General features: G+C 44.8%; 1 protein-coding gene across 1 annotated transcript in view; it reads left to right on the top strand.

Moving 5' to 3' along the window:
• The window catches only part of XYLT1 (xylosyltransferase 1), a 369232-nt gene that overhangs the window by 298333 nt on the left and 43519 nt on the right, over nt 1-27380 (top strand). The window contains exon 6 of the mRNA XM_034939970.3: nt 14488-14568. Coding sequence (XP_034795861.3) covers nt 14488-14568 — 81 coding nt within the window. The remainder of the gene's footprint in view (nt 1-14487; nt 14569-27380) is intronic.

The following is a 27380-nucleotide window of genomic DNA, read 5'->3' as shown; positions in this document are numbered from 1 at the left end:
GTGGCTCACGCCTGTTATCCCAGCACTTTGGGAGGCTGAGGCAGGCGGATCACCTGAGGTCAGGAGTTTGAGACCAGCCTGGCCAACATGGCAAAACCCCATCTCTACTAAAAAGTACAAAAATTAGCCAGATGTGGTGGTGGACGCTTGTAATCCCAGCTACTCAGGAGGCTGAGGCAGGATAATCGCTTGAACCTGGGAAGCAGAGGTTGCAGTGAGCCGAGATCATGCCACTGCACTCCAGCCTGGGCGACAAGAGCGAGACTCCGTCTCAAAAAAAAAAAAAAAAAAAAGAAATGAACGCAGTCTTTGGCACATAGGAAGATGCTCGGCAAATGCTTATGGCAGGGCCTGACTTGTTGAAGAATTGGGAAATTGTATTTACCAGGAAAGCTAATAGAGCTTGCAGGATCTTAGAGTTATGAAAGAGCACAAAACATTCAGAAAACTTCAAGTAATTCCAAAGATTGAGTAGGCAGGATGCAGGAAGAGAAAGGAAAGAAAAGGAGAAAGGAAAAGGAAAGAGAAATGGAAGAGGGAGAGGAAAAAAAAGGGAGAGAGGAGGGAAGGAAGGAGGGAAAAAAAAGAAATTTAATTCACAGCTGCAAGAGCAACATAGTTAATACTTACTAAGTATTTACTGTACACCAAGTACCCATGCTAACAGGTTAACCTGATATCATTCCTTCTAACCCCAAAACAACTCCACAAGGCATGTCATATTGCGATTCCTGTTATTATAAAGGCAACAGTGCTGTTCAGAAAAATTGTCATCTGCCCAAGATTGGGCAGTTAGTGAGGGCAGAGCTCAGCCAGTTCTGCTATTGAGTAAGATGCCAGCCTCCTTCCTCTCCCAAAAGAGAACTGGAAGTTAAACTGGCCGTTTTTTAAATGATTTTTGAACACTTGTTTTTAGGCTACTAAACCATTTTTGCACAATTGAAATTTTACCCAGTATAGGGGTGGAAGTGAATCCTCAGTAAGGAAACCTCAACTGAGGTGTCTTGAGGCCCCAGCTGCCCAGCCCCAACCTGGGGTTCCCCCAGATGCAGCTTAAAAACCGATGATCTATGTGATAACGTCTCATTTAAATCATTTCTGAAGTTTTCTTTGCCTAGGAACTGACAAGTTACTTCAAGGCCTGTGTCCTCTGTTTAAAAAGAAAAAATCTGCTTAAAAATCCTTTTGAAATTTCTCATCAGCCCTCTGAGATAAACAAGTAACCTTGGAAATCTGTGGGTAAAGAGTCTACTGGACGCAGCATGTCCTGATCCTCCAGAATCTATCTCTGTGTTGCAGAAACCACAGTGTTTGTTTTTCCATGGCGTGTATGACTTCTTGCCTGTGTTGCAGTGCATTTTGACCTTGTTCCAATACAGACAGGCAGGTGAATGTGGCAAGCTGCCCAAGGAGAATGAGATGCTTGGTGACACTATCAACTGTCCTTCAAGCTCAATCTCACCTTGGAGCTGAAATCCAAACTGACCCAGTCCCAAAGTTCTGGGAGTTAGAGATCCTTGCTGTATCCTACTCCTGGCACAGTGCAGACTCTAGTCCTGGAGAATTCATGATAATAAAAATAATAACAATAATAAGATCTGACATTCTAGCATTCTGTGGGCTAGGTTACCTAAGCTGTACTAGATCTCTCTTGTTTTCACTGGCTCAACACTCATTACCCGACTTCTGATACCAGTTTCTGTATCAGCTAGAATTTTGTAGTTGCAAGCAACAGATTATTCCCTCTTATTTCATTACATCTTCAACTCTGAGGTAAATAGTGTTATTATCCTCAATTTTAAAAATGACAAAATTGAGCATCGACTAGCTAAAAATGACCTGCCCAAGGCCACACAGCCAATAAGTAGTAGAACTAGGACTCAAACCTACATTTCTCTGATGTCAGATCTGCATTATTTTAACCACTGCAAATTCTGATACATTAGTATAGGTGCGTTAGGATACCTATGTGGTGAAATGGAAATGGACAAATTAGTATTATAGGTCATGGTGATTATTTGAATAAACCCAGGGCAGGATGAATGGTGAAAAAGGTATCTGTTCTCAGCCATAAGCACAAAGAGAAAGATCAGCGTGTCAGTACAGTTCAGTGCCATTCAATGGTTATTTATACTCCAGCCCTTCCCAGTGGAACTGACATTGAGCCGGCTTTTGCAAAGGCAAGCAGGAGTTTTCTAGGCAAAGGTGTAGGAAGGATGTTTCTGGCATTAGGGATGGTATGGACAAAAGCCCTCATTCTGTCCTGCAACACAGTTGTGCTGAGCAGTTTCCGTGGGCTACAGTGAAATGGGTCTGGGGACCCAAAGAGAAATAGGCATAAGGCTGATGGAACCTGTCATGTTCCTGGCCTCTGTGCTGGACAGTTGGGGAACATAGATGACCCAGATAAAGTTCTTGTCCTCAGGTAGCTTACAGTCAAGCAACTTGAACATACATAACTTAAATTTTTGCTAGGAACCACAAGTGTGTAAGAATTGAAATGTCACAGCTTGGTAGGAAACTAGCAAGGGGTGGACATGCCTTTCCCTCTGCATTTCTAGCGAAGAATATAGAAACTTCTTTCCAAGGACCTCCAGTTACTGTGCACCTGCTATGCACCAGGCACTGCATGTACCATACCCACAACACACAAGTAACTCATAGACCATTGTTAAATGCTCCCATTTGGCAGATTAGAAAACCAAGGCTCAGTGAGCCTGAGGAACTTGCTCAAAATCAAACGGCAAGAAAGTGGCAAGGATCAGAGAGAAACTACTGTAAACACCTCTCTGAAAACAGCTTTCCTTGTAGCCGTGTCTTGGCTTTCCTACTTAAATTGCATTTACTTTTAAGATTCAATCTTTCGATGCCCTCTGAAGTGGACCTCCCCTGGTTCCCTGAAGACCAAATCAAATAACTGGCTGTAATCAATCATTGTATGGGAATGCAGAATTTGGTTAACTAAATGTTGTGCACATTTGAGATGCCTCATGGCATGTGAGGACAAGCAGACTTAAGAGAATCAAAATACAGTTAAATAGACTTCATGTACATATGTGCACACACACGATCCCCACCCTCCCCGCCCGCCCCCCAACTCACCAAGCAGAATGTCAGTTTAGTTCGTTCATGATTCCGGTGGCGTCCTGGGTTCCTGCGTGGCCCCTGGGTGCTGATTCTTGTCAGTTACCTTTCCATTACAGCCGTCTGAAGGAAGGGCTGGTGTGTTAAGAGTTCTCATTGATAGAACATCAGATAAACTGCCTCTTAGAAAGGCATATGTATGTTTAAAATGAAAAATGTGTTTCTTACAAATGTCCTGTGAAAGCACTGAGGCTTTGTGAAATGGTTTGCCGGTCCATTCAAATACAATGAGTGTGTTTTAATGCCACATCATTTTTGTCAGTACAAAAAGGTAAATCCAATTAAAACTGATTGGGTTGTATCAACCAGGTAGTTCTCCAGTTTGCTGCCTGCCTTTGTAGAAGGAGGTACTCTCCCCCTGGTGTCCCCAGCATACTTTTTGTAGCCTCCCCTGAATGCTCGTGCTTCAATTCATCTGCTGTCTCACTTCATATCACAGGGACCTACCTATATGTCTGCATCCCCCAGTGTTCTGTGCGTTCCTTGAGGACAGGTGCCACAACCATCTTACCCACTCCTGTCCCAGGCGTTTGTCACAGGGCCTGACCTATTGAAGAAGTGGAAGTCATATTTTTCCCAGGAGACCAAACAGTGCTTGCACAGTCTTAGAGTTATGAAAGAACACAGAACATTTAGAAAACTTCAAGTAATTCCAAAGATTGAGTAGGCAGTGCCGGGTCACAAACAACCTTGCATGCTTTGCCAAGGGGTAAGGACATTGTCCTTCAGATGATGGAGAGCCGCTGAAGGTACTGAGTCAAAGGGTGACATGGTCAGACTCATGTTTTAGGAAGATCCTGCAGCTGCTTCCTGGAGGACGAGGTAGAGAGGAGCCTGGAGGCCGGGCCGGCATTTTATCCAGTTCACTTTTCCTCAGTTGCTCATGGTGGCTGGAATTATGCCTGTGGAGTCCAGGAAAACATACTCTTTAGCATTTTTCATACCTTTTCCTCCGTATCTTAGCAAAATAAGTCTCTGTAAATTTGGACTACTTTTTAAACTTAAAAAAAAAAGTCACCTTTTATTTTAGATTCAGTGGGTATGTGTGCAGGTTTGCTCCAGGGGTATATTGTGTGATGCTGAGGTTTTGGGTATGAAGGCCCCCATTACCTAGGTAAGTGAGCATTGTACCCACTAGGTTATTTTTCAGCCTTTGCCCTCCTCCTCTTCCCTCTCTAGTAGTCCCCAGTGTTTGTTCCCATTTTCATGTCCGTGAGAACCCAATTTTTAGCTCCCACTTATAAGTGAGAACATGTGGTATTTAGCTTTCTGTTCCTCTGTTAATTCACTTAGGACAGTGGCCTCCATCTGCATCCATATTGCAGCAAAGGACATGATTTTGTTCTTTTGATGGCTGCACAGTGTTCCATGGTGTATATGTACCGCATCTTCCTTATCCAGTTCACCATTAACGGGCACCTATATCGGTCCCATGTCTTTACTATTGTTAATAGTGCTTCAGTGAACATACAAGTGCATGTGCTTTGACTGCATTTGAATCAGGGATTTGCCTTTTTTCCAGTTCTTTTGCTCTTGTCTCTTCTTCGGCGAGTCCCGAACTTGGCCTTTATTCACTGTTGGTCTGCAACCCTGGACTTCCCTGATTTTTCCAGTGGGTGAGAAGATGTCAATAAGGTCCTTGCATAAACCGTCTGGAGTGTGGAGGAGAGAGCACTGGCAGTGTCTCCTCCTCCCCCAGATAAGCCCTGGGGAAAGATGGTTTAGAATCCATTCACGAGATGGAAGGATGAGTTAGAATCCATGCATGAGATGGAAGGATGGGTTAGAATCCGTTCACGAGATGGAAGGATGGGTTAGAATCCGTTCATGAGATGGAAGGATGGGTAAGAATCCATTCACGAGATGGAAGGATGGGTTAGAATCCCTTCACGAGATGGAAGGATGGGTTAGAATCCGTTCACGAGATGGAAGGATGGGTAAGAATCCATTCACGAGATGGAAGGATGGGTTAGAATCCCTTCACGAGATGGAAGGATGGGTTAGAATCCGTTCACGAGATGGAAGGATGGGTTAGAATCCGTTCACGAGATGAAGGATGGGTTAGAATCCATTCACGAGATGGAAGGATGGGTTAGAACCCATTCACGAGATGGAAGGATGGGTTAGAATCCATTCACGAGATGGAAAGATGGGTTAGAATCCCTTCACGAGATGGAAGGATGGGTTAGAATCCATTCACGAGATGGAAGGATGGGTTAGAACCCATTCACGAGATGGAAGGATGGGTTAGAATCCATTCACGAGATGGAAAGATGGGTTAGAATCCCTTCACGAGATGGAAGGATGGGTTAGAATCCGTTCACGAGATGGAAGGATGGGTTAGAATCCCTTCACGAGATGAAGGATGGGTTAGAATCCATTCACGAGATGGAAGGATGGGTTAGAACCCATTCACGAGATGGAAGGATGGGTTAGAATCCATTCACGAGATGGAAGGATGGGTTAGAATCCCTTCACGAGATGGAAGGATGGGTTAGAATCCCTTCACGAGATGGAAGGATGGGTTAGAATCCGTTCACGAGATGGAAGGATGGGTTAGAATCCCTTCACGAGATGAAGGATGGGTTAGAATCCATTCACGAGATGGAAGGATGGGTTAGAACCCATTCACGAGATGGAAGGATGGGTTAGAATCCATTCACAAGATGGAAAGATGGGTTAGAATCCCTTCACGAGATGGAAGGATGGGTTAGAATCCATTCAAGAGATGGAAGGATGGGTTAGAACCCATTCACGAGATGGAAGGATGGGTTAGAATCCATTCACGAGATGGAAAGATGGGTTAGAATCCATTCATGAGGCAGGGGGAGGAGGAAACTTGCTGGACTTCAGATTTTACAGGAGCACAGGAAAAAGACATACACCCTGAACAGAGGTTCTACCTGTATCAATTCCTGTTGTGCAACTCGCACTCAACAACAGTCCCTTTGAAGGGAAGTAGGAGGCTTCAGAAGGCAGCTGCAGTTTCCTGTTTATTTCCTGCCTCTGTCTACAGAAATGGATCACATTCCTGAAGCTTATTCACCTCGGGGAAAGCGGGATTGAAAACAGCTCAGGCTCTGGCCCTGGGGCACTGAGGTCTGCATCTCCCCTCCACCACTCATAAGACCTGGCACAAGCTGTGAAGGCTCTTCCAGTCCTAGTTTATTCATCCGCAAATGAGTACCTCCTGGATGTGTATTGTAAAATTAAGGAGGACGAGCACTTAACACTTGGTGAGCAACAAAGGGAAATCTTTCTGCAATTGTTATTATGAAGCATTTTCTCATGAGTACCCTGACTCTGGGATTCCTTCCCCCAAATCACCCCCCAGTTCATTGGGCAAAGACGTAGGGAGGAGCATTCCTGGCAGAGGGTATGGAATGGGCAGAGATGTGGATACAGAAGTGGATGATGGGCCAGGCACAGGGCCTCATGTCTGTGGTCCCAGCACTTTGGAGGCTGAGGCAGGCAGATCACCTGAGGTCAGGACCAGCCTGGCCAACATGACGAAACCCCATCTCTACTAAAAATACCAAAAAAAAAAAAAAAAAAAAAAGTAGCTGGACATTGTGGTGCACGCCTATAATTCCAGCTACTCAAGAGGCTGAAGCAGGAGAATCTCTCGAACCCAGGAGGTGGAGGTTACTGTAAGCGGAGATCGTGCCACTGCACTCCAGCATGGGTGACAGAGCGAGACTCTACCTCAAAAAAAAAAAAAAAGTAAATGATGGACTGAGCCCTTCCCATGGGGCAGGTACTGTCTGTGCTGAGCATAGAAGCCACAGAGATGAACCCTGCATACCGGGCCTCTACTTGGGCTTGCATTAAGCAGTGAATACTTACTTAGCACCTTCTATGTGTCAGGTCCTGGAGGAACAGATCGGAATTGGACTCAATGCCTGCTCATCCCAGGACTACAGCCATGGTCCTGAAAAGCACTGTCCGAGGTGCTGCCCCATAGTCCAGATGCTGGTTCTGTTGGCAGACAGATGAGCACCAGCTGCAGCAGCTGCTCCAGGCATGGGAGAGGATGGTTCTGCCCTGACCCCGTTGCTTGACAGAAGGTCCTTTCCATCTCCATGTGAGCCTCCTTTGTTTTCCAGGGTCCGCTGGTGGTTGGTCCTTTGGGGAACCCAGAAGGCCCCTGCTTAACCCCACCAGCCTGCTGGAGGAGCCAAGAGCCTGCCAGCTCTGCAAGACATCCCAACTCCATCACCTTTGCAATTTCCTTCTTCCTCCCCATGCTTCTGGCAGCCACAGGCTTGGTTTCTGTGCAATGATGTGAGTCTTGGGCAATTCTTAGAGAAGTCTCATTCCGTGTAGTTTGCCTTCTGAAATTAAAGACTGAAAAATAATCCTAGAGTGAACAATTCCATATCTGCAAATTTGATCCTACAGAAACCTATCATGCCCACATGTGAAAAGATAGTTATGCAAGGGTGTTCAATGGAGCAGTAGTTGTAAGGGGGAGAAAATGGAAATGACCTAAGTGTCCATCACTAGGGCATTGGCTATGCCCATTCTTTTTGTTTGTTTGTTTTTTGAGACAGAGTTTCACTCTTGTCACCCAGGCTGGAGTGCAATGGCACAGTCTCGGCTCACTGCAACCTCCGCCTCCCAGATTCAAGCAATTCTCGTGCCTCAGCCTCCCGAGTAGCTGGGATTACAGGCGCCCACTACCATGCCTGGCTAATTTTTTTTTTTTTTTGTATTTTTAGTAGAGACCAGGTTTCACCATGTTGGCCAGGATGGTCTCAATCTCTTGACCTCATGATCCGCCTGCCTTGGCCTCCCAAAGTGCTGAGATTACAGGCATGAGCCACCATGCCCAGCTGGCTACGCCCATTCTATAGGATCCTGTGCAACCGTTAAAAGGATGAAGTCTGCCTGTACGTGCTGATGAGTGAGAGAAGCAGCATAGGTCATTACACAAAAATCCATGTATATACATGTTCCCGTTTATATAATAACAAATGGATATAAATATAATAGCATCTACCTCTTAGGGTTGTCATGAGGATTAAGTGAGTTAATAGATGCAAATACCACATAGGAGGCATTCAAGTGTTAGATGATGATGATGTTGCTATTGCTGGTATTTCAGTCTTTATCTTGCTGTGATCTAAGCTTTCATAATGATTTTAAAGGCATAGGAAAGGGTTACAATAGGCCCTGCCATTATCTTGTTTTCTATACATTGGGTTGATCACAGGAGGGTGAGATTTTTGCCTCTGTGGAGTGTGCAGTTCTCCTGTGGTTACACAGCCCTCAATGGAGCCATGTGCCTGGGGTCACCAGCTCATCTTCATTTGCTCAGGACCATCCAGTTTTAAAACTAAAAGTCCTGTGTTGTGGGAACTCCCTCAGTCCTGGGCAAACCAGGACAGTTGACCTCTTCCATATGTGCCTCTGGTAGCCCAGTTGATTTAAGAAGTATACAGACACGTGGTCGTTAATGTTTTTAATGTGTAACAGGAAAAAAAATAACATACAGGTGGTACATGAGAGAGTATTATTCAGCCTTAAAAAGGAAAGAAATTCTAAGGTATGATACAATATGGATGAGCCTTGAGGACATGGTGCTAGTTAAATAAGTCAGCCAGCAAAACACAAATCCTGTACAATTCCACTTATGTCAGGTACCTAGAATAGTTAAAATAGCAGAGAGGAAGTAGAATGGGGGTTGCCAGGGGCTATAGAAGAGAAAAATAGAGAATTATTATTTAACAGGTAGAGAGTGTCAGTTTTGCAAGATGAAAAGAGTTCTGGAGATGGATATTGGTGATGGTTGCACAACAATGTGAATCCATCCAGTACCACTGAACTGTACACTGAAAAATGGTTAAGATGGTCTACAGACATACCACCCTGAACACACCCAACCTCGTCTGATCTCAGAAAAATGGTTAAGATGGCAAGACTCTGTCTCCAAAAAAAAAAAAAATTTGTGACATCAAATATCACAAACATTGGTGCATAAGATAAAGCTAAAGTAGAATTTAAATTAAATAGACATATGAAATAACTTAAAGATTATGGGTACACTAGAAGCAGAAGTTGGGGAAACACTGTTGTAGTCTATTCTCAGCTTAGGTTGAAAGCGCCTCAACCCTCAACTTCCTCAACTTGCCTGACTTCACAGTCCCTCGTGCACCAGCATAGTCTTTCTTTTTTTTTTTTTTTTTTTTTTTTTTTTTTTTTTTTTTTTGAGACAGAGTTTCGCTCTTGTTTTCCAGGTGGGAGTACAGTGGCGCGATCTCTCCTCACTGCAACCTCCACCTCCTGGCTTCAAGCGATTCTCCTGCCTCAGCCTGGGATCACAGGCACATGCCACCACACCTGGCTAATTTTTGTATTTTTAGTAGAGAAGGGGTTTCACCATGTTGGTCAGGCTGGTCTCTAACTCCTGACCTCAAATGATCCACCCGCCTTGGCCTCCCACAGTGCTGGGATTACAGGCATGCCTGGCCTCCCCATAGTCTTTCATGTGCGTTTCTGCCCCACAATGGGTCGTTCATTGCAGTCCAGGAGGACTTACTCCAGTGTCCCCTGGGCTCTGTGCACACCTGGCAGCATCAGAGGTTTGAAATCCTGAATCCTGACATTCACAAAATCCTGCGTATAACTTTGGCTTTAGTCCTGTCACCTCACCGTTGGGCTGTGAGCACCTCTGGCAGAGTCCTTGACAGTATCCTGCAGTCGGGAAGGGGTTCTGGGGCATGAGTGCCAGGTGGGCACCGGGAGCCTAGAGGGGTGCAGTTGGCTTTGTGTTGGGCTCCTTCCTAGTGGAAGCTGAGCAGGCTTCATCTCTTGTCACATGCCACCAGCAAACAGGCATTGTGTGCCTCTGTGTGCCCAGGGCACCTTTTCCATACAGCCTGGGCTCCTGGGTGCTATGGGAACCTGAGAACTCTGCCCTCTCTTCCTTCATATCTTCATGTCCAGAGCTGTTATATAGATAAGACACACACACAATGGTGCCATGGCCCTCTGGGAGCCGGTCCCTAAGTCTGACACCAGCTGGGAAGGGACCTTGGACAAATCCCCAGGAAGGGGCCTTGGACATCTCTTAAACTATGCTCTGCAGAACATTCCATGGGTCTTATGCACAGAAAGCCTTCCAAGTTCAAATCAGGTTGGGTCTTTACACTGTTTTCCACAGTTCAAGGTGTCTTAAGCTTCTGATGTTCAAGATGGTAATAATAATGCTATTATATAATAGCTGACATTTATCAGGGGATTACTATATGCCAAGTACTGTGGCACAGGTATTAGGTGCATTGTTTTTATTTAATACTCTCAAGACCTAAGGCTTATTGAAATGAAAGTAATTCATTCATAGTCCGGGCTCTCCAGAAGAAACCATGAGGAGCAGATAAAGATGGAAAGCAGAGAATTAACTACTCATAGTCATACATGACTTACAGCAATGCTTCTGAAATTTTAAAGAGCACATGCATCATCTGGAATCTTGTTTGAAAACACATTTTTGCTCAATAGATATTGGGTGAGCTCTGTTGCTCAATAGGTATTGGGTGGGGCCTGAAGTATGGCATTTCTAATAGCAGTGGGCTGCAGACCAGGCTATGAAGAGGAAGACATTATCGCGCCTGTATTTTTTTTCTTCTGCACTTGAAATGGAATACATTCATTCATTCATTCACTCACTCATTCATTCACTATCATTTGTAGAGGCAGTCTCGTAGTAGAGAACACAAGCTGTGACATTTGTCCCCAGGTTCCAGTTCTGGTTCTGCACTTTACTAAATGGATGATTTATCTAAGTCTCGGTTGCCCGTCCGTAAAATGAGAGTGAAGTGAAATTCCTTTTTTTTTTTTTTTTTTGAGACAGAGTCTCACTCTTTCACCCAGGCTGGAGTGGAGTGGAGCGATCTGTGTTCACTGCAACCTCCACTTCCCAAGTTCAAGCAATTCTCCAGCCTCAGCCTCCTGATAGCTGGGACTACAGGTGTACATGCCCACACCTGGCTAATTTGTTTGTATTTTTAGTAGAGACAGGGTTTCATCATGTTGGCCGGGCTGGTCTCGAACTCCTGACCTCAAGTGACCCACCTGCCTCGGCCTCCCCAAGTGCTGGAATTACAGGCATGAGCTACCACACCCAGCCAAAATTTACATTTTTTAGCATCATTGTGACTATCAAATGCAATAAAATGTGGCCAAAGTCTTTCCCCATGGCCTAGGGCATGGTGCACATTTAGTAAATGGCTGGGACTTGGGAGATTATTGTATTACTCATTTTTTTATTCATTTCGAACAAGATTCTTATATGGCTCCCAGTAAGTTTATTTTAACATTTATTTCTTACTTATTTCAGCAGAGACTTCCCAGTGACTCCCATGGTGGTAGCAACAGGCCCCAGTTGTCCTCAGGAGCAGAGGAACTGGCATAGACCAAGAGACATGATTTCTAATCATTTCAGCAAAAAGTAGGAGGAAATTGATGACGAGACAGATACAAGAGATGAACTATGGGAACCATTTGGCAAATGACTTCACCAGAAAAAGAGAGTGAGAAACGTGTGTGAGTGGAAGAGAGAGAGAGAGAGAGCGCGCGAGAAACTGGAACGGGGTAAAATGTCAACAGATCGCAAGCTGTTAATTATCTGGAGAGAACTAAATATTATGTAGGCAATTATCGACAGGCGTCTGAAAGCAACAATAGGAGAATTTGGTCCTCAGCCAAATTCCATCTCCCTTTGGAGAAAGACTGGGAGGATGGGCTTTAGCATTCAGAGCAAGCATTTCCCACAGAGGGAGAGCGAGGGGCCCGAGCCCCTAGGAAGGGGGGTAGGCAGGGGTCCCCCCACCCCACCCTTCCAGACAATCCATCAGGATCCTTTGCCAAGCACACAGCGCTTGGCTTTGAAAGGCGGCTTTGCCCAAAAGCTCTGGGCCTGGAAACCTCAGCCCCCTCCTCATCCACCCTCCCTCCCCCAAGATGTCATCTTTTGAGACGATTTCACGTGGAAGCATCGCTAAGTAAATTCGCTAAATGCCTATTCATCCCCGTCAGATGGGGACTCGGTGAAGCGGTAAATGTGAAAATGGCCCCAGCTCACAGCGCTGAAAGGCGCTTTCTGGGATTGCCAAATGGAACTGCAGCCGCTGACCCTGGGAGGCCTGAGGCTTCACGAGAAGGGGGCCCAGGATCCCCGGCCCGGCCCCTTCAATCCTCCCACTAAGGGTGTCTGAGAGACCTTATTTATTATTCCAACTGCCGGGGACCCATTCAGAGGTTAACTTGTCTCGTATTCATCAGGACAACAATAATGAACTGTTGCGGAGAGTGGTGAGGGGGTTGGTAAATAAGAGCTGTTAAAACGCAGTTGGAATGGGCCTCTTTATGGTTTGGAGAGAAACATTGCTTAAATTTTTTTTATAGGCCGATTTAGTTTCCACTTCTCCCAGTGACTTATTAAAGAGGCTCTGTCCCCACAAACTACAGGTAACAGAGTCGGAGGCACCAGTGGACTTTACCTTGGCATGCACGATGGGGTTTAACCACGCGGGAGATGCACCATTGTAGGGACACGTGGGGTTAGCCCTTTGCGAGCATCCCCTGGGTTCACCTCTGTGCCCATCAGCAAGGTTTAGCTTTCCGTGTGTGTGCTGTATTCAACTCCCTGCAGACACACGGGGTGTTTCTGGTGCCTGCCGCTGCTAGAATGGCTGGTTTTGAATTGGTGTTTATTTCAGTAATAGGATGGGACATGAGCAGCGCTCATTTTCACTGCTGCCTCTCTTAACTGCTTTGTGCCCCCTCCGCTGGAATTATGAGTTGGTCAACATGAGTCATCCAGTGAGAGAACAGGGGCTTGGAGTGGCGAGACTGCAGAGGCGCAGGGAAATGAAGGAGGGGGTGAGCAGTAGGGGCAGCTCAGACCAAAGAGTTGGGAGGCAGAGCAGGACGACGTGCATTGATTGTGCCCCTACTGTGTGCCCTTTAAATCCACCCAGTTGTCCATTCAGTATATATGCCTGATGGGCCTACTAGGTGCTGGGCATGTTTAATTTTCAACCTAGGTGCATTCAGAGAAAGCTGCCATTCAGTGAGGTTAAATGACATCCTTGGACACACAGCTGACTCAGTCATGGAGCTGGGATCTGTCCCCAGATCTTTCTGTTTCTGCCCAAGCATTGCTTTCAAAGGCACTGTCCTGCTTCTCGAAGGTCTAGCTTCTATTATAAACCCAGAGATGTTTTTTTATCTTTCTGCTCTCTTCTCTGTTCCTCCCATTTGAAACAATAGTTAACGCTTTCCTTTGAAGTAAAAATTCCGAAGCAGAGAAGGCTGGTGATAAAGGAGCTGTCACATCAGCACCATTTACCTGTTTGGGTTTATTCAGCAGAAGAGGCGACTGCGTTTCTGGCAGATGGAGACCCGTGTGACTGCCTTTTAAAATACTGTCACAGCTGTATGCGCAAGCTGATTAGCTGTGATTACACTGCTAGTGCTGAGATTGATGGTGATAAATTTGGGATAACAATGCTGGCAACGATGTCACTCGTTTGTATTGGACTTCATATTTTTTAAAGCTCTCTCAATCAGTAGCCCCGTGGTTATCGAGGACTTGGTATCCGTCCACTCATTGATGCATTCATTGCTCAAAGTGCATTTGAAGGAGTCAGTTTGAACACACATCACTTTGATTCATTTGTTTATTCAACAAATATTAATATAGCTCCTACTGTATGCCAGTGTTGAACAAATTCAGCTGGGCTCTGTCCTCGTGGAACTTACATTCTAATGTAAGCAAGGTCAGTGCTTTCAGCTGGTGATACAAGAGTGAAGTATTATAAACAGAGTGATGTAATAAAGGTGGGGAGAGAGCGGGAGGCAGGTACTACTTTAGGTTAAGTGGTCAGAAAAGGTCTCTCTAAAGAGGTGGTATTTGAAAGGACACCTGATGACAAGGCCAAGCCAGCAATACTGGGAGAAATTTCCCAGGCAAGCAAATGCAAAGGTCCTGAGGTTGCTGTGCATTTAGCTTTGGGCTGACTTGCTGTTTGCCAAGCCCAGTGCCAGGCACTGGAGATTCCCAAACATGTGGAGCACCACACTTGCCCTCACAGAGTCTCCAGTATATTGGAGTATAGAGGAGAGAAATGCACAAACAGCCCATTTTAACATAGTGTGATAGAGTCAGTGATGGTGACATAAAAATGGCGATATAAAGAGGATGCCTTATCAGCCTGTGTGCAAGTGATCAGAGAAGGTGCTTCAAGCAGACTGACATAATTGGTGAAACTTGCTTTCTGTGACAAAGACAGTACCCACGGTGTCTGGCCTGACTCTCCCCTTGGTTTGTTTCCACAGGACAAATGACCAGTTGGTGGCGTTTCTCTCCCGATACCGAGATATGAATTTCTTGAAGTCACACGGCCGGGACAATGCAAGGTAGCACCTCAACCCCTACCCCTGTACAAAATGGAAATGAAAATCTGAGTGATCATTTGGGGAATTTTCTAGGCTGGTTTCATGCAGCCACAGAAAGGTTGAGGGTGGGAGAAAGGCTTGGCACCAGCTGTCCTTCGCCGTGTCTGCGTGGGATCTGAAGTAGTCCCTTCTGTCAGCCAAGGACAAGATAACCATAGATGTTTCTCATGGTGTGACAGCCCTTTTGATTACTTCCCCCAAGGACTTCCACAAGTCCAATATCTCATTGCAGCAACCCTTTCAGTAAGGCACCCACGGTTAATTCTCATTTTATTGATGGGAAGACTGAGGCCCATAATGTAAGCAACGTCCCCAGATCGTTCATTCAGTCAGCCAGTCATTCAAATACTTAACAAGCATGGGCGTGTGCCAGTTGCTGTTCTAGCCGCAAACAAGACCAAGTCCTTCCTCTCAGGGACTTGACCTGTAGTGGAAAAGAGTGTCATACCAGCATGGACTTGAACCCAGGGGTCCTGATCCCAGCCCCATGTCCTCCTCACTCCCTCACTGGTGTCCAACACATCAGCAGGGGTTGGAGGCACCCAGAACCCCAACCCAGATCCCTCACACCTCTGTCGCTTAAAATGAACAATGTCAAAAAAATAGCATCTCTACAGTTCAGCATTGAGCTGAGCCCAAGTCTCCATGATGGTCCATCAACTGGAAGGGATACAGTATTGAGCGCCCCCTGTAGGTGACATCACGTGATGGGATTCCTCATTCCAATAGAAAATACCATTAAAGGCCAGGCGCAGTGGCTCATGCCTGTAATCCCAGCGCTTTGGGAGGCCGAGGCGGGCAGATCATGAGGTCAGGAGTTTGAGACCAGCCTGACCAACATGGTAAACCCTGTCTCTACTAAAAATACAAAAATTAGCCGGGTGTGGTGGCACATGCCTGTAATTCCAGCTACACAGGAGGCTGAGACAGGAGAATCACTTGAACCTGGGAGGCAGAGGTTGCAATGAACCAAGATTGCACCACTGCACTCCACCCTGGGCAAGAGAGTGAGACTCCATCTAAAAAAGGAAACAAAAAAAGAAAACACCATTAAACACCAGTCCAGGGTGGCTCTGACATCCTGGGGTCTTGTTCTAGCATTGAACCTGGCAGTGCTTGGGATCATTTCAGCTTGTTAACGTGCATGGTTTAGCTCTCAGAGTGTTTTGTTTTGTCTTGTTTTCATTCAGGTGCTTCATTTGAAAATTAATAGCCCCATTTAAAAACAGCAGTATTTCCTATGAAAATCCAGATTTCTAGCCAGTCTTAAAAAATCTGAAGGTCCATTAAGTCTGTGCCTGAATTTTCTCATGGCAGTTATTTCCTGGATCTTAGGTCGCTCGGTCCTTGCCTGTCCCCGTTCCCCAACCTGGCCCCCCACCACATCTCTGTTTGTAATCTCTGCTTTAAATGTTCACTGCCGTTGTTGGTGGGAGTGTCATTTTGGCTGGCTCTGTGACAGTTTACCCAGTTATCCACAGCATGGGAGGAACAAAAGCAAGCAGGTAGCTCCGTCTCCTGAGCTTTAAAGAAGTAATCTGGCCAGGTGCGGTGACTCAAGGCCTGTAATCCCAGCACTTTGGGAGGGTGAGGCGGGCGGATCACCTGAGGTCTGGAGTTCGAGGCCAGCCTGGCCAACATGGTGAAACCCCATTTCTACTAAAAATACAAAAATTAGCCGGGTGTGGTGGTGCACATCTATAATCCCAGCTACTTGGGAGGCTGAGGCAGGAGAATCGCTTGATCCTGGGAGTCGGAGGTTGCAGTGAGTGGAGATTGTACCACTGCACTCCAGCCTGGGTGACAGAGGGAGACTCCATCTCAAAATAGAAAAAAAAAAAAAAAGTAACCCTAGAATCCTTGTGTTGTATCATTTTTCTAAATTGAAACTTTGATTTCATTCTGCTATTTATGGATTGTTCCTGCCCCTACTCACAGCCTACCTTCTTTACATTAAAAAGGAGGCCTCTTTCTGCAACACCCGAACTTGAAGATGCTCTGTAAATTAGCACAGATTAGTTTACTACGCTCAGGCCACTAAGAGTACAGAGGCCTGGCTGGATGAGTAAGAAGAATCACGGCCACTGTGTATTGTGTTCCTACTAAGTGGGCCCTTTTTGTATACGATCCATATTTGTTTTCACAGCCACTCAATGCAGCTATAAGAATTATTCTCCCCATTTGTCAAGCTTCTGGAGTTTACCTGATTTTTCTGAAGATCACACAGCTGGTTAAATGCTAGAATTTGAACCCAAGTTTTTCTGGCCCCATAGCTGCAGGAGCAAAGTGGGGCTGGGCAAGGATTCCATGGAGGTGGTTAATTGTCAGAAGTGGCTCAGACATTGGTATTCCTCGCCCTCAGGTAGAGAAGGAAAAACCCTTCTTCTTCTCCAGGTAGCAGCTAATAGGTGATTTGTGCAAAGTTGTGTCTCGAGAAAGGAGCCCATTGTAAATGTATCAACTTGTGTGTGAATTACATCCACCCTAGTATTAACTATTTCAGCCTAGTCAGGATTTATTCTCTGAGCACTATTTGTCAGGCACTGTGCTAGGAACTGAGTATAGCACAAGTTAAAAGCAGGGACTGTGAGGTTACACCTTCTGGTTTGGAATTCTGATCTACTGTGTTCTAGCTGTGTTGCATTGGACGAGTGACTTAACCTCTCTGAGCTGGTTTCATAATATTATATGAAAATATTAATAGACCTATACTCATTTATTCATTGAGAAGATTAAATGAGATGCTGCATGTACAGCATTTGGCATAGTAAATGTTTATGATGATGGTGATGGTGATGGTGATGATTATGTCATTGTTATGATAAGCATAGAACTAAATTGTTGCTGGTAGGAGAAAGAAATAGATGGAGAATGGGCCTGAATTTTGCCTCTAGGTGCCTGAGTACATTTTGTATAATTGATGTGCATCCGTAATTGACAGGTGGTACCCAAATGTCTTGGGACAACATAAAGAAGTCTCAGGCTAAGGAAATGCTTCTTACACCTCCCTCCAAGACCCTAAAACCCAAAGGCCTCTTGACAGAATAGCTCACAAGTTCCAACTCTTGAGTGTGAGTCCCCAGCTGGGATTTTCTCATTTACAGGAAGTTAGGGCAGTGATTCAGCATTAATTTAATAGTAAAACAAGCCAATGTCCCATTCACTGGCCACTTCCCTCTTTGTTAGCTGTGGCCTCACCTGCTGCATGAATAAGCCTACCTATAGCCCATCATCCATGGTCCCTCCCAAGTGACCAGAGCTGGGCATGGCTTGCTCAAGTTCTTTCACTGGTGATGTGTTAGGGAGAACTCTTTTGGTGGGAAATGACAGAAACCCAGCTCAAACTAGCTTAAGGGTAAAGAACATTACCAGATCAGGTAACTAAAACATTAGGGCTGACTTCAGGTATGGCTAAATCAAGCTGTGCAAATTATATCATCAAGCCCAGACTCTCTATTAGTTCTGTTTTTCTGTGTGTATGTTTAATTTTCTGGCACTGGGTGGGGATTATTGGCAATATATTAGCCTCCTTTTATAGATAAGGGAACTGAGACTCAAAAAGATGAAGTTACTTGCTCAAACTCACAGCACTAGGGCAGCGGGGAGGACTCACACCCAAGTGAGTGTTCACAGAGTCCAAGCTCATAATTCTCACGTGATGAAGCCTCTCTGTGTTCTAGGCCTGCTTTCTTCCAATGCACTGGTGACTTTGAGGCAGCTACTCTGCTTCTTTTGACTTCATTTTCTCCCTTTGAAAAACAAGGGGGTTGCATGAGAAAGTCTCCAAATTCCCTTCCCATTCTGGTATTTCATGTGTCCAGACCAGCCCTGGTAAAAGAGGAGGTGACGGAGGCAGAGATCTTGAAAGACAGAGAGATGGGGATGAACAAAGGCAAGCAGTGAAATACAGAATAGGCCACGGGGTGCCTCGGTTTTTAATTCCACGTAGCTCCTAATAGCAATGTTGACCTTCTGTCTTCATCTCCAACCTTTAGCAGCCAATTTGGACTTCTGGCTCCCACTGTGAAGAGATGGCATAAAGGCAAACTAGTATTCTAATAGCTGCCAAATTGGTCCTGATTGTTTCTGTTTTAAATGAAGGGGAGGGTTGTGTTCACTGTTTCTCCTTGCTTTCCTCCAAAAGTAAAGTCACTAGATACATTGCAAGACAGGTAGCACAATTGTCATTTTCCCAGGCAGCCTCGGCAGGGCTTGCAGAAGCAGGTGGCCGCATGTTTACTCTCAGCCTGAATAATCAGGTATTGGGAAACGTCCCTACAAGTCCCTGGCCTTGGCTCAGGGAGCATCAGAGAAGTTTTTCAAATCTCTGAAACCTGTTCAAGTCTCAGTGTGTGGGGACCGGCCTCTTCCAGGGAGCTGGAAAGTGAAAATCAGAGTTTCTCTGAGATTTTTCCTTCCCTGGTTGATCTAATTTCTCCACTTCATCCAGGGTCACCAGGGCCCCCATGTTAGCCCTGGGACACAGTGTGTGAAGTGCCAGAGCATAGATGCTGGAGTCCAGCCACCTGGGTCGAAATGCCAGCTCTTCTATACCACAGCCATGGGATGTCAGCAAATGGCTTCGACAGGCCATGCTTCCGTTTCTCCATCTTTATAAAATTCAAATAATGATCATGGGATTGGGGAGATGGAGCATCCTCACTGGCCACAGGAAGGCCCCAAGCTGGGCGCATTCCAGGACATTTTCTCATTTCACCTTCATTTAGCAGGTGTTACCCCATTTCAGAAATGAATACAGCTGAGGTTTGAGAGTCGCTTTACCTTACTCAAGGCCCTACAGCTAGTGAACGACAGAGCTGAGATGGAACCTGGTTCCGTCTGACTTTAAGACCTGTGTTCTTTTATTACTCCATAGTGACTGCATTTGAGAGGACCTGCAGGTTGACGCTCTCGAGGTGTGCAGATGAAAGAAAATCCTGCTGAATGTAAATAGAATTATCTTTCTGCATGGGTGAGGGTAGGTCCTTCCCCTACTTCCTAGGGTCAGCATTTTGCAAAGTGTGTTTATGTGCCACCAGGACATGGGGGATTCTTTTGGGTCCTTTATAAGTGGGCATGCTATGAAAGTTAGGTATTGATCTTATGTGTATCAACAAATTTATAAAATTAGCTGCTCCAACCATGACTTATGGATATTATGCTTCGAATAAGGCTACATTGAAAGAAAACAGTTGAAGCTATTTAAAGTTAGCTTAGAGGCCGGGCACAGTGGCTCACACCTGTAATCCCAGCATCCTGGGAGGCTGATGTAGGAGGATCGCTTAAGGCCAGGAGTTTGAGGCTTGCACCACTGCATTGCAGCCTGGGTGACAAAGCGAGATCATGTCTCTAAAAATAATAAAGTTGGCTTAGAGCAGAATATTAAGGGGCCTCTTGTATAGGATGCTACATAAAGCACATAGCATAGCAGTTAAGAATCCAGGCTCTGGAGCCAGACTGTCAAGATTCACGGGCCAACTCTAATACCCACTCACAGTGTGTGACCTTGGGTAAGTTACGTGAGTTACCTGTGTATCAGTTTTCTCATCTGTAAGATGGGAATGATGATAATCATACCAATCCCATAGAGTTGTTGCAAGAATTAATATATGGAAAAGCCCTTGGGGACAGTTAGTTGCGCCTATTAAGTTGATGATGATCACAATGGTGGTGGTAGTAGTAGTGGTGATAATGATGGTGTTGTTGATATGAGAAGAATCTTGATGATAATATACACATAATTAAGATGTTACAAAAATGTTCAATAACTCTTATGTTCAATAACTCTCATGTCCACTGGGGACATGGGAGATTCTTTTGGGCCCTTTATAAGTGGGCATGTGATGAAAGTTAGGTATTGACCTTATATGTATCGACAACAATTTATAAAATTAGCCACTCCAACCCATGATTTATGGGTATTATGCTTAAAGTAAGGCAAAGCATAGTAAGAGAAACAGCTATCATTTCAAATATAAGAAAGCCAGGCAGGTAGATTCCAGCCCCAGGTCAGAAGTGGTATAGAGAAGTTTCTCTCTCTTCTCTGGTCTGAACCCCATCTGCCAGAGGCAGCATTCTCCTATTGGAGGCCGGGATGGCATCTGAGCTGCCTCCCTAGCTCCCTTTTTCTGACATTGAACTAATCATCAGACCCAAACCTCCTTTGATGTATAAACAAGCAAATGTTTAAACAAAAGTTGGCAAATCAGTCGAGAGCCTGGCCAGGAACCTCCTCCAGGCAAATCCGCGTTCGGGAAGGCCTTTGGTGCCAGCTTGCTTATTGAGAGAAGAGCTCAATGGAGCTAACTTGTAGCTCCATGATTGATGCGAGGAGATCATTAATATCTCATCTCCAATAGGGAAAGCAGATTGCATTTCTCTTTTGCTTTCCTTAAACCCAACCGATGCGTTCATGACTGTTTGCATGTTCACTTTATTTAATCCAATTATAGCAGCCACGTCAAAATAAAGTCTGGCATTATGTAGGCACCCACACAAAACTGCACACACATACCTCCCTGGGCCTCAGCGTGTGTTTTTAGGTCATCTTTAGAACTCTTCTTCTTTCCAAACAATACACAAAGAAGTTAGACAAAAGACTAGAGGGGAAGTACATTCCCAGTGTCATCTCTGAAAGGTAGAGTATGATTTTTGTTTTCTTTGCATTTTTTTATGTTCCAAACCATCTATCAAGGCTATGCATTCCTTTTATAATCAGAAAAAAGGCAGTAAACAATGTTTTCAAAAATACATGAAATGTGGAAAACCAATTAGCCCTCAACAGACCTTTAGACGCTTGGTGATGTAAGCTGATTCAGAGACGTGAGCCCTGTGAAGAATGTGAGCCACCAAGCCCAGGTACTCCAGCCTCAGGATTCAGGCCACTGACTCTGCATTTCCACTTGAGCTTCTTTTTCTTCCCTCCTTGGGAAATATAAGAAAGCCAGGCAGGTAGATTCCAGCCCCAGGTCAGAAGTGGTATAGAGAAGTTTCTCTCTCTTCTCTGGCCTGAACCCCATCTGCCAGAGGCAGCATTCTCCTATTGGAGGCCGGGATGGCATCTGAGCTGCCTCCCTAGCTCCCCTTTTCTGACATTGAACTAATCATCATCCTTGAATGTCAAACCTAAGTCAGCTTTCTCCACACAGGGCAGCAATAATAACTGGTACATGTGCCACTGATTATCCTAAGCACCTTACAGATATTCACTCTTTCTACAACAACCCCATGATGTAAGTGCGATCATCATCGTGCCCATTTTCCAGATGGGGACACTGAGGCTGGAAAGATTAAATAACACACAGCTCATAGGTGGCGAGACAGACTTGAAGCCAAGCAGAGTGACTCCAAAGTTGGGGTTCTTTTTATTTTTCTTTTTGAGACAGAGTCTCGCTCCATCACCCAGGCTGGAGTGCAATCTCAGCTCACTCCAACCTCCACCTGCAAGGTACAAGCGATTCTCGTGTCTCAGTCTCCCAGGTAGCTGGGATTACAGGCATGTGCCACCATGCCTAGCTAATTTTTGTAGTTTCAGTAGAGATGGGGTTTCGCCATGTTGTCCAGGCTGGTCTCAAACTCTTGAGCTCAAGTGATCCGCCTGCCTCGGCCTCCCAAAGTGCTGGGATTACAGGCGTGAGCCACCACGCCCAGCCTGAAGTCAGGGTGCTTAACCACCATGCTGCACTGACTCCCTAAGGGTGCTGACTGCGGAGTTTCCCTCCATATCCAAGCCACGTGGACTTGTGGGTGGTATGTCCCTTCCACCAATCAGATCAAGTCGGCCCCTATGAAGTGAGGTTCTGAAGCTGAGGACTTCCCTGTAGCTTCCTTTGGCAGCCACAGGGCCCTTGCACTTTCAATTTTCTGTCACTCATAAAGGCCTTCCCCATAACTCCTTAGAGGACTGATTCCTTCTCTTTGAGCTTGCATGCCACCTGCTCCTCAGTGAAGCCTTCCCCAATGATCTCCACTAATTAAGTCCCTGTCTCTTTATTTTCTATCATTACCCCCATATTTGTTCCTATATAGCATGTAATTTTATATTTGTGTTTCATATTTCTCGATGTCTACTTACTTATTAGAACCTTGTGGCTAGAGTGTGGAAGGCAGAGCCTGACACTAAGGCTTGATTTCCCTCATTGCCACTCACCAGCTGTGTGGGTCTTGGGAAATTTACTTAACCTTTCTGTGTCTCTGTTCCTTCATTTGTAAAATGAGCCCTCATGGGGTTGCAGTGAATTCTAAACAGAAGAATATATATTAAGTGCACAGAACAGAGCCCAGAATGTAGTATACGCTCAATAAATGGTAGCTGTTATTATTTACGCTTTTTGTCTTGCCTAGAAGAGAGAGAAGGGCGGGGTGATGTCCATCTTATTTAAAACCATTTTCTCAGTGCATAGAGCAGAGCCTGGAATATCGAAGGTGCTCTCTAGTGCTGCTAAAGGAATGAATTCCCCAAGCATTCTTGATCTTCCAGCTACTGTAGGATAGAGGAATGACAATTGACTCCAGCTCAGGCCCAGAAGGGGCACAGCCTACCCTGGGCCTGAGAGAAATGGCTAGCAGGGGCCCTGAGGAACTGCCAAACTTCAAAATCAGGGAGCTGAATCCTCGCGAGCTCATCCAGAGCTTGGATAGAATTAGAAGGATGGCCAGGACACTTGTCACCTTCATGTCACAACCATGGCTATTGCACAACTAAAACAAGGACTTCTGTCCTTGGTGCTGAAATATCTTGCTCTGCCAGACTAAAGGATTTCTTCTTAGCTGTGGAGGTGTCCTATGTACCTGTCTACCAAATCCCAGAAGAGAGAATAGGACAGATAGAAATTCACCCTGATAAAGGAAAAAAACATAAAGCATCGTAATGGACATTATGGAGCCCTTACTATGTGCTAAGCCCTCCCTGTATACAATCTCATTTGAATCATCACACCAGCTCTGTGAATTAGCTATTATGATCACCATTTCCCCTGTGAGAAACCAAAGTACCACATGATTAAAGTTGCCTAAGGTTAGTAGAAGACACAAGACTTGGGCCAAGTAATCTGGTTCCAGGACTCAAAATCTTGCCCCTGCATCCCAATAGAATAATATTTAGCTGTGACTTTGTGCCAGTAGAGAAAAATCTCAGGCAGCTAAACTGCCCTTTCCTGAGATGCAGGAAAGATGTGGCAGAGAGAGGAAGAGATGTGTGAGCCTGTTCACATAGTTGACTGATTTCACGCATTGTGGGTCTATATGATTTATTCCATGACTTTATTTTTTAACTAAAATCCTTAGGTTGTACTTATGCTGAAGGAGTAATCTAGATTCAATGACAGATTACCAGACAGGAAAACAGAAAAGGGGGAGATTTTATTTTTTCTAGGCATTGTGACTTTGGATGTATCATTTGTACTTTCATTCTCAGGTTTTTTTTTTTTTTTAATTTCTAGCATTAGCTATATTAGCTGCTTGTGAAGATTCCTTCTTGCTCAGACATGCTGTAAACTTGAAGAGCAGAGTTATTCCTTCTAAAACTTACAGTGGGACAGCTTAATTCTGGAATAATTCCATACTTGATGAATATACCAAGATTGTAGCCAGTGAATTAACTGAATTGAGAAACTTCTTTGTCATCCACCTTTCTGACATTATTTCCAAAAGCCACAGATGTTTTTTTAACTGACTTCTTCTCCCATGGGGGAGAATCAGGACTTCTTCCCACCCTCTGTCTGATTTACTTTGATGCTCAGCTGAGTAGATTTGGTCCCTGGGATGTCCCAATAGGATCATATTTAGCTGTGACTTTTCCCGTAGTGTGCTAATAGGTAAAAATATCAGGAAGGTGAACTGCCCCTTCCTCATAGCCTAGGAAGTAAAACTGAATGCAAATGATTTCATATTTGACCTCAGGTAGAAGACAGATATCTTCCAGAGGTCTGGCAGAAAGATTCTTCCAAAGCCAACAATAAGTCCTTTTCTTTTGATTCTCTCTCATTTCTGGGCATTGTCTTTTTCAAGCATTAGAAGATCACAGATCCGTTCTTTCTATCTTTTTGGTGGGACTATGGTGAATCGGGGCATCAAAGATGGCAGAGTAGTTAAGAGCTTGCATTGGATCCAGCTAGACCTGCATTTAAATTCAAGACTTCTGGCTGTGTGACCTTGGGAAAGTTACATAACTTTTCTGAGCTTCAATTTTCTTTTCTGTTAAATGTGTGTTAGAAGGATCCCATACCTGGTTAATGAAAGTCTGTGACTGCCTGATTGCCCAACAGGTGTGGCTGTTACCCTTCTCTTTATTCATTTTTTCAGTAAATATTTATTAAGCACCAGTTGTATGGTAGGCACCGATGTAAGCAGTAGGGATACAGCAGTGAACAAAAATAGACAAAAATCTCTGCCATCTTGCAGCTTACATCTAGTGAGTGGAAATAGACGACAGACTAAATAAATATCTTGTATATTGTGTTAGAAAGTGAAAAGTCCTGTGGAGAAATACAAAGCATGAAAGGAGGATTGAGGATGCCAGGCATGGGGGAGGGATGTCATCCTTAGGTAAGAAGGGATTGATGGTTGAGTCGGTTCATTGCTTGGGTGAACAGCGCTTACTAAACACTTTGCAAGGCCCTGTGAGAAGCATCATCCATCACACTTTGCAGCTGATTCAGGAGGCTGTCAAGACACAGGTGTCATGGGGCTTATCTTACAGATGAGGAAACTGGCATTCAGAGAGGTTAAGCCAGCCCCACATCTCATAGCCTGTGAATGCAGAGGCAGGATTAGTACCTAGATCACCCAATGTCTGTTTGCTGTAGTGTCACCTGTTGCCCCAGTTGCCCCAGGTAACCTACTCAATGGGAAATGAAAAGGAAGAGCGTATCATTGGTCACCTTTTGTATATGGGGCTTATTGCTACAGATCTGTGCTTCACGCCTCAGGTGAGAGAGCCATGCGCCCCTTGTTGGTGAGCCATATTTTATAAAAAGTCACTCAGGTGTTCACTGACTTACCTTGCCTTCCAATTTTACCTTTTCAAGTTATGGTAAAGAAAGGGAAGAAAAGATGCAAATCCCTGCCCAAACAGCTGACGCCTCTCCCCTGGTAGATACCCTGTTGCTGGGCCTCTGCCACCATCTCCTAGTCCAAGACTTAAGTCCCCATTCACCCCTGTGACTCCAGAAACTTTTCTGAGACCTAGGGAATTGGTTGTCTCCATTTACTCTTAGTTAACCAAAGCATGCGTTTGCAGCATATCAATTTTTGAATGCGATAAATACAGCAACCCATCTCCCAATCCCATGAATATTTCATTTTGAAGATGACTGCATAAATATTGTATTTGAATATTATGGTCCGGGACATCACATTAAAATTGCAAGACAATGCTATTATCCCATATAATGGAACATGAAATTAAAAACTGGAAAGAAAAATTTTGCTAGTCCTCTCACCTGTATTTCTTCTCTGTCTCTCTCTCATGGTTAGTCTGGTAACCATGTAAGTTTGAATACAAATTATCTAAAATTGAAAGTTTCAAGCATGGTTAAGTGCATCGACTGGACATTTTTGTATAATTAGCACTAGCCAGAGTCAAGGCAGGGTTTTATTTTCCTAAACTCAGGGGCTTCCTTTGATGACCCAGTTAGAGCTCAGTTACATTTCAGTGGGTTAATACTGTATTACAAAAAATCTTCGCTGAGTTCCTTCCCAGCAAGAACATGACTTTGCTAATGAGCTTGGATTATCTGTCTTCCATTGTCTGTCTGACCCCTATAGGGATTTAACTTCACAACCCAGACCTAGCCCAATTTTGTATTTTACCAAGGGGGAAACTGAGACACAGAGAGGACTGCTCTCTAGCAAGAACATGGCTTTGCTAATGAGCTCAGATTTTGCATGTGGAAAGATGTGTTAGAGAAAGAGCAAGACCCGTGACATAGGACAGCTGGGTCTTTTGATTGGTTCTACCCTTGTGTTGAGTCCTCTGTGTGTCCTTAGAAAAGTTGCCAGTCTTCTCTGGGCTCCCGTGTATCCATATGAGATGTATTGCTTGCCCCATGCCCTTTTCCTGAGTATAACAATGTGACTTATAGAATATCAAAGCTGGAGAGTACCTTGGGAATTACTTAACCCAGGATTATTGTGACTGGACCGATGGCTTATGGGCTGGATTCATCCTAGAGAGATGTTTTATTCAACCAGAAGTGCTTTTTTATTTTAAAGGAGTGGAAGTGCATTTCAGAATGTGTGTTCTTCACTTCTCTGCTAATTTCATCAGTCCTTGTTTTTTCGTATTCAGGCTGCTTCACACGCTTGCATTATCTGTCTGACCGCCCTGTAGGGATCTAACTTTACAACCCATATCTAGACCAACTTTGTATTTTACCAAGAAAGAAACTGAGACTCAGAGAGGACTCCTTAACATTTTGAAGTCACCCAGCTGGTGACAGGTAAAACCACACTGCCCCACAGATGAAAAGCACATTTCAGCCGAATTAAGTCTGTTCCCTGCCAGCGTTACCGTCATCGCCATTTCATTACACCATCATCCATTTTGTGATGACTTAGATGTATTATGTCATTATCTTCCATAGTAGCCAATGTCTAGAGGTGGGTTTTCTGCTCATGCAGAAAAGAAATGCTAAGAATGTAGGTTTACTAATGAGGTTTCAAGTAATTCCCTTGAGTGAATGTCAGTGGATTTGTGGGAAGCCCGGTGAGAGGGAATTCTTTCTGGAATTCAGCGTGACTACCAGGGCAGGACCATCTTCAGCTTCCAAACC

Source organism: Pan paniscus, chromosome 18, assembly GCF_029289425.2.
Source record: "Pan paniscus chromosome 18, NHGRI_mPanPan1-v2.0_pri, whole genome shotgun sequence".
NCBI classification, from domain to species: domain Eukaryota; kingdom Metazoa; phylum Chordata; class Mammalia; order Primates; family Hominidae; genus Pan; species Pan paniscus.
This window is presented reverse-complemented; position numbering and strand designations above follow the sequence as displayed.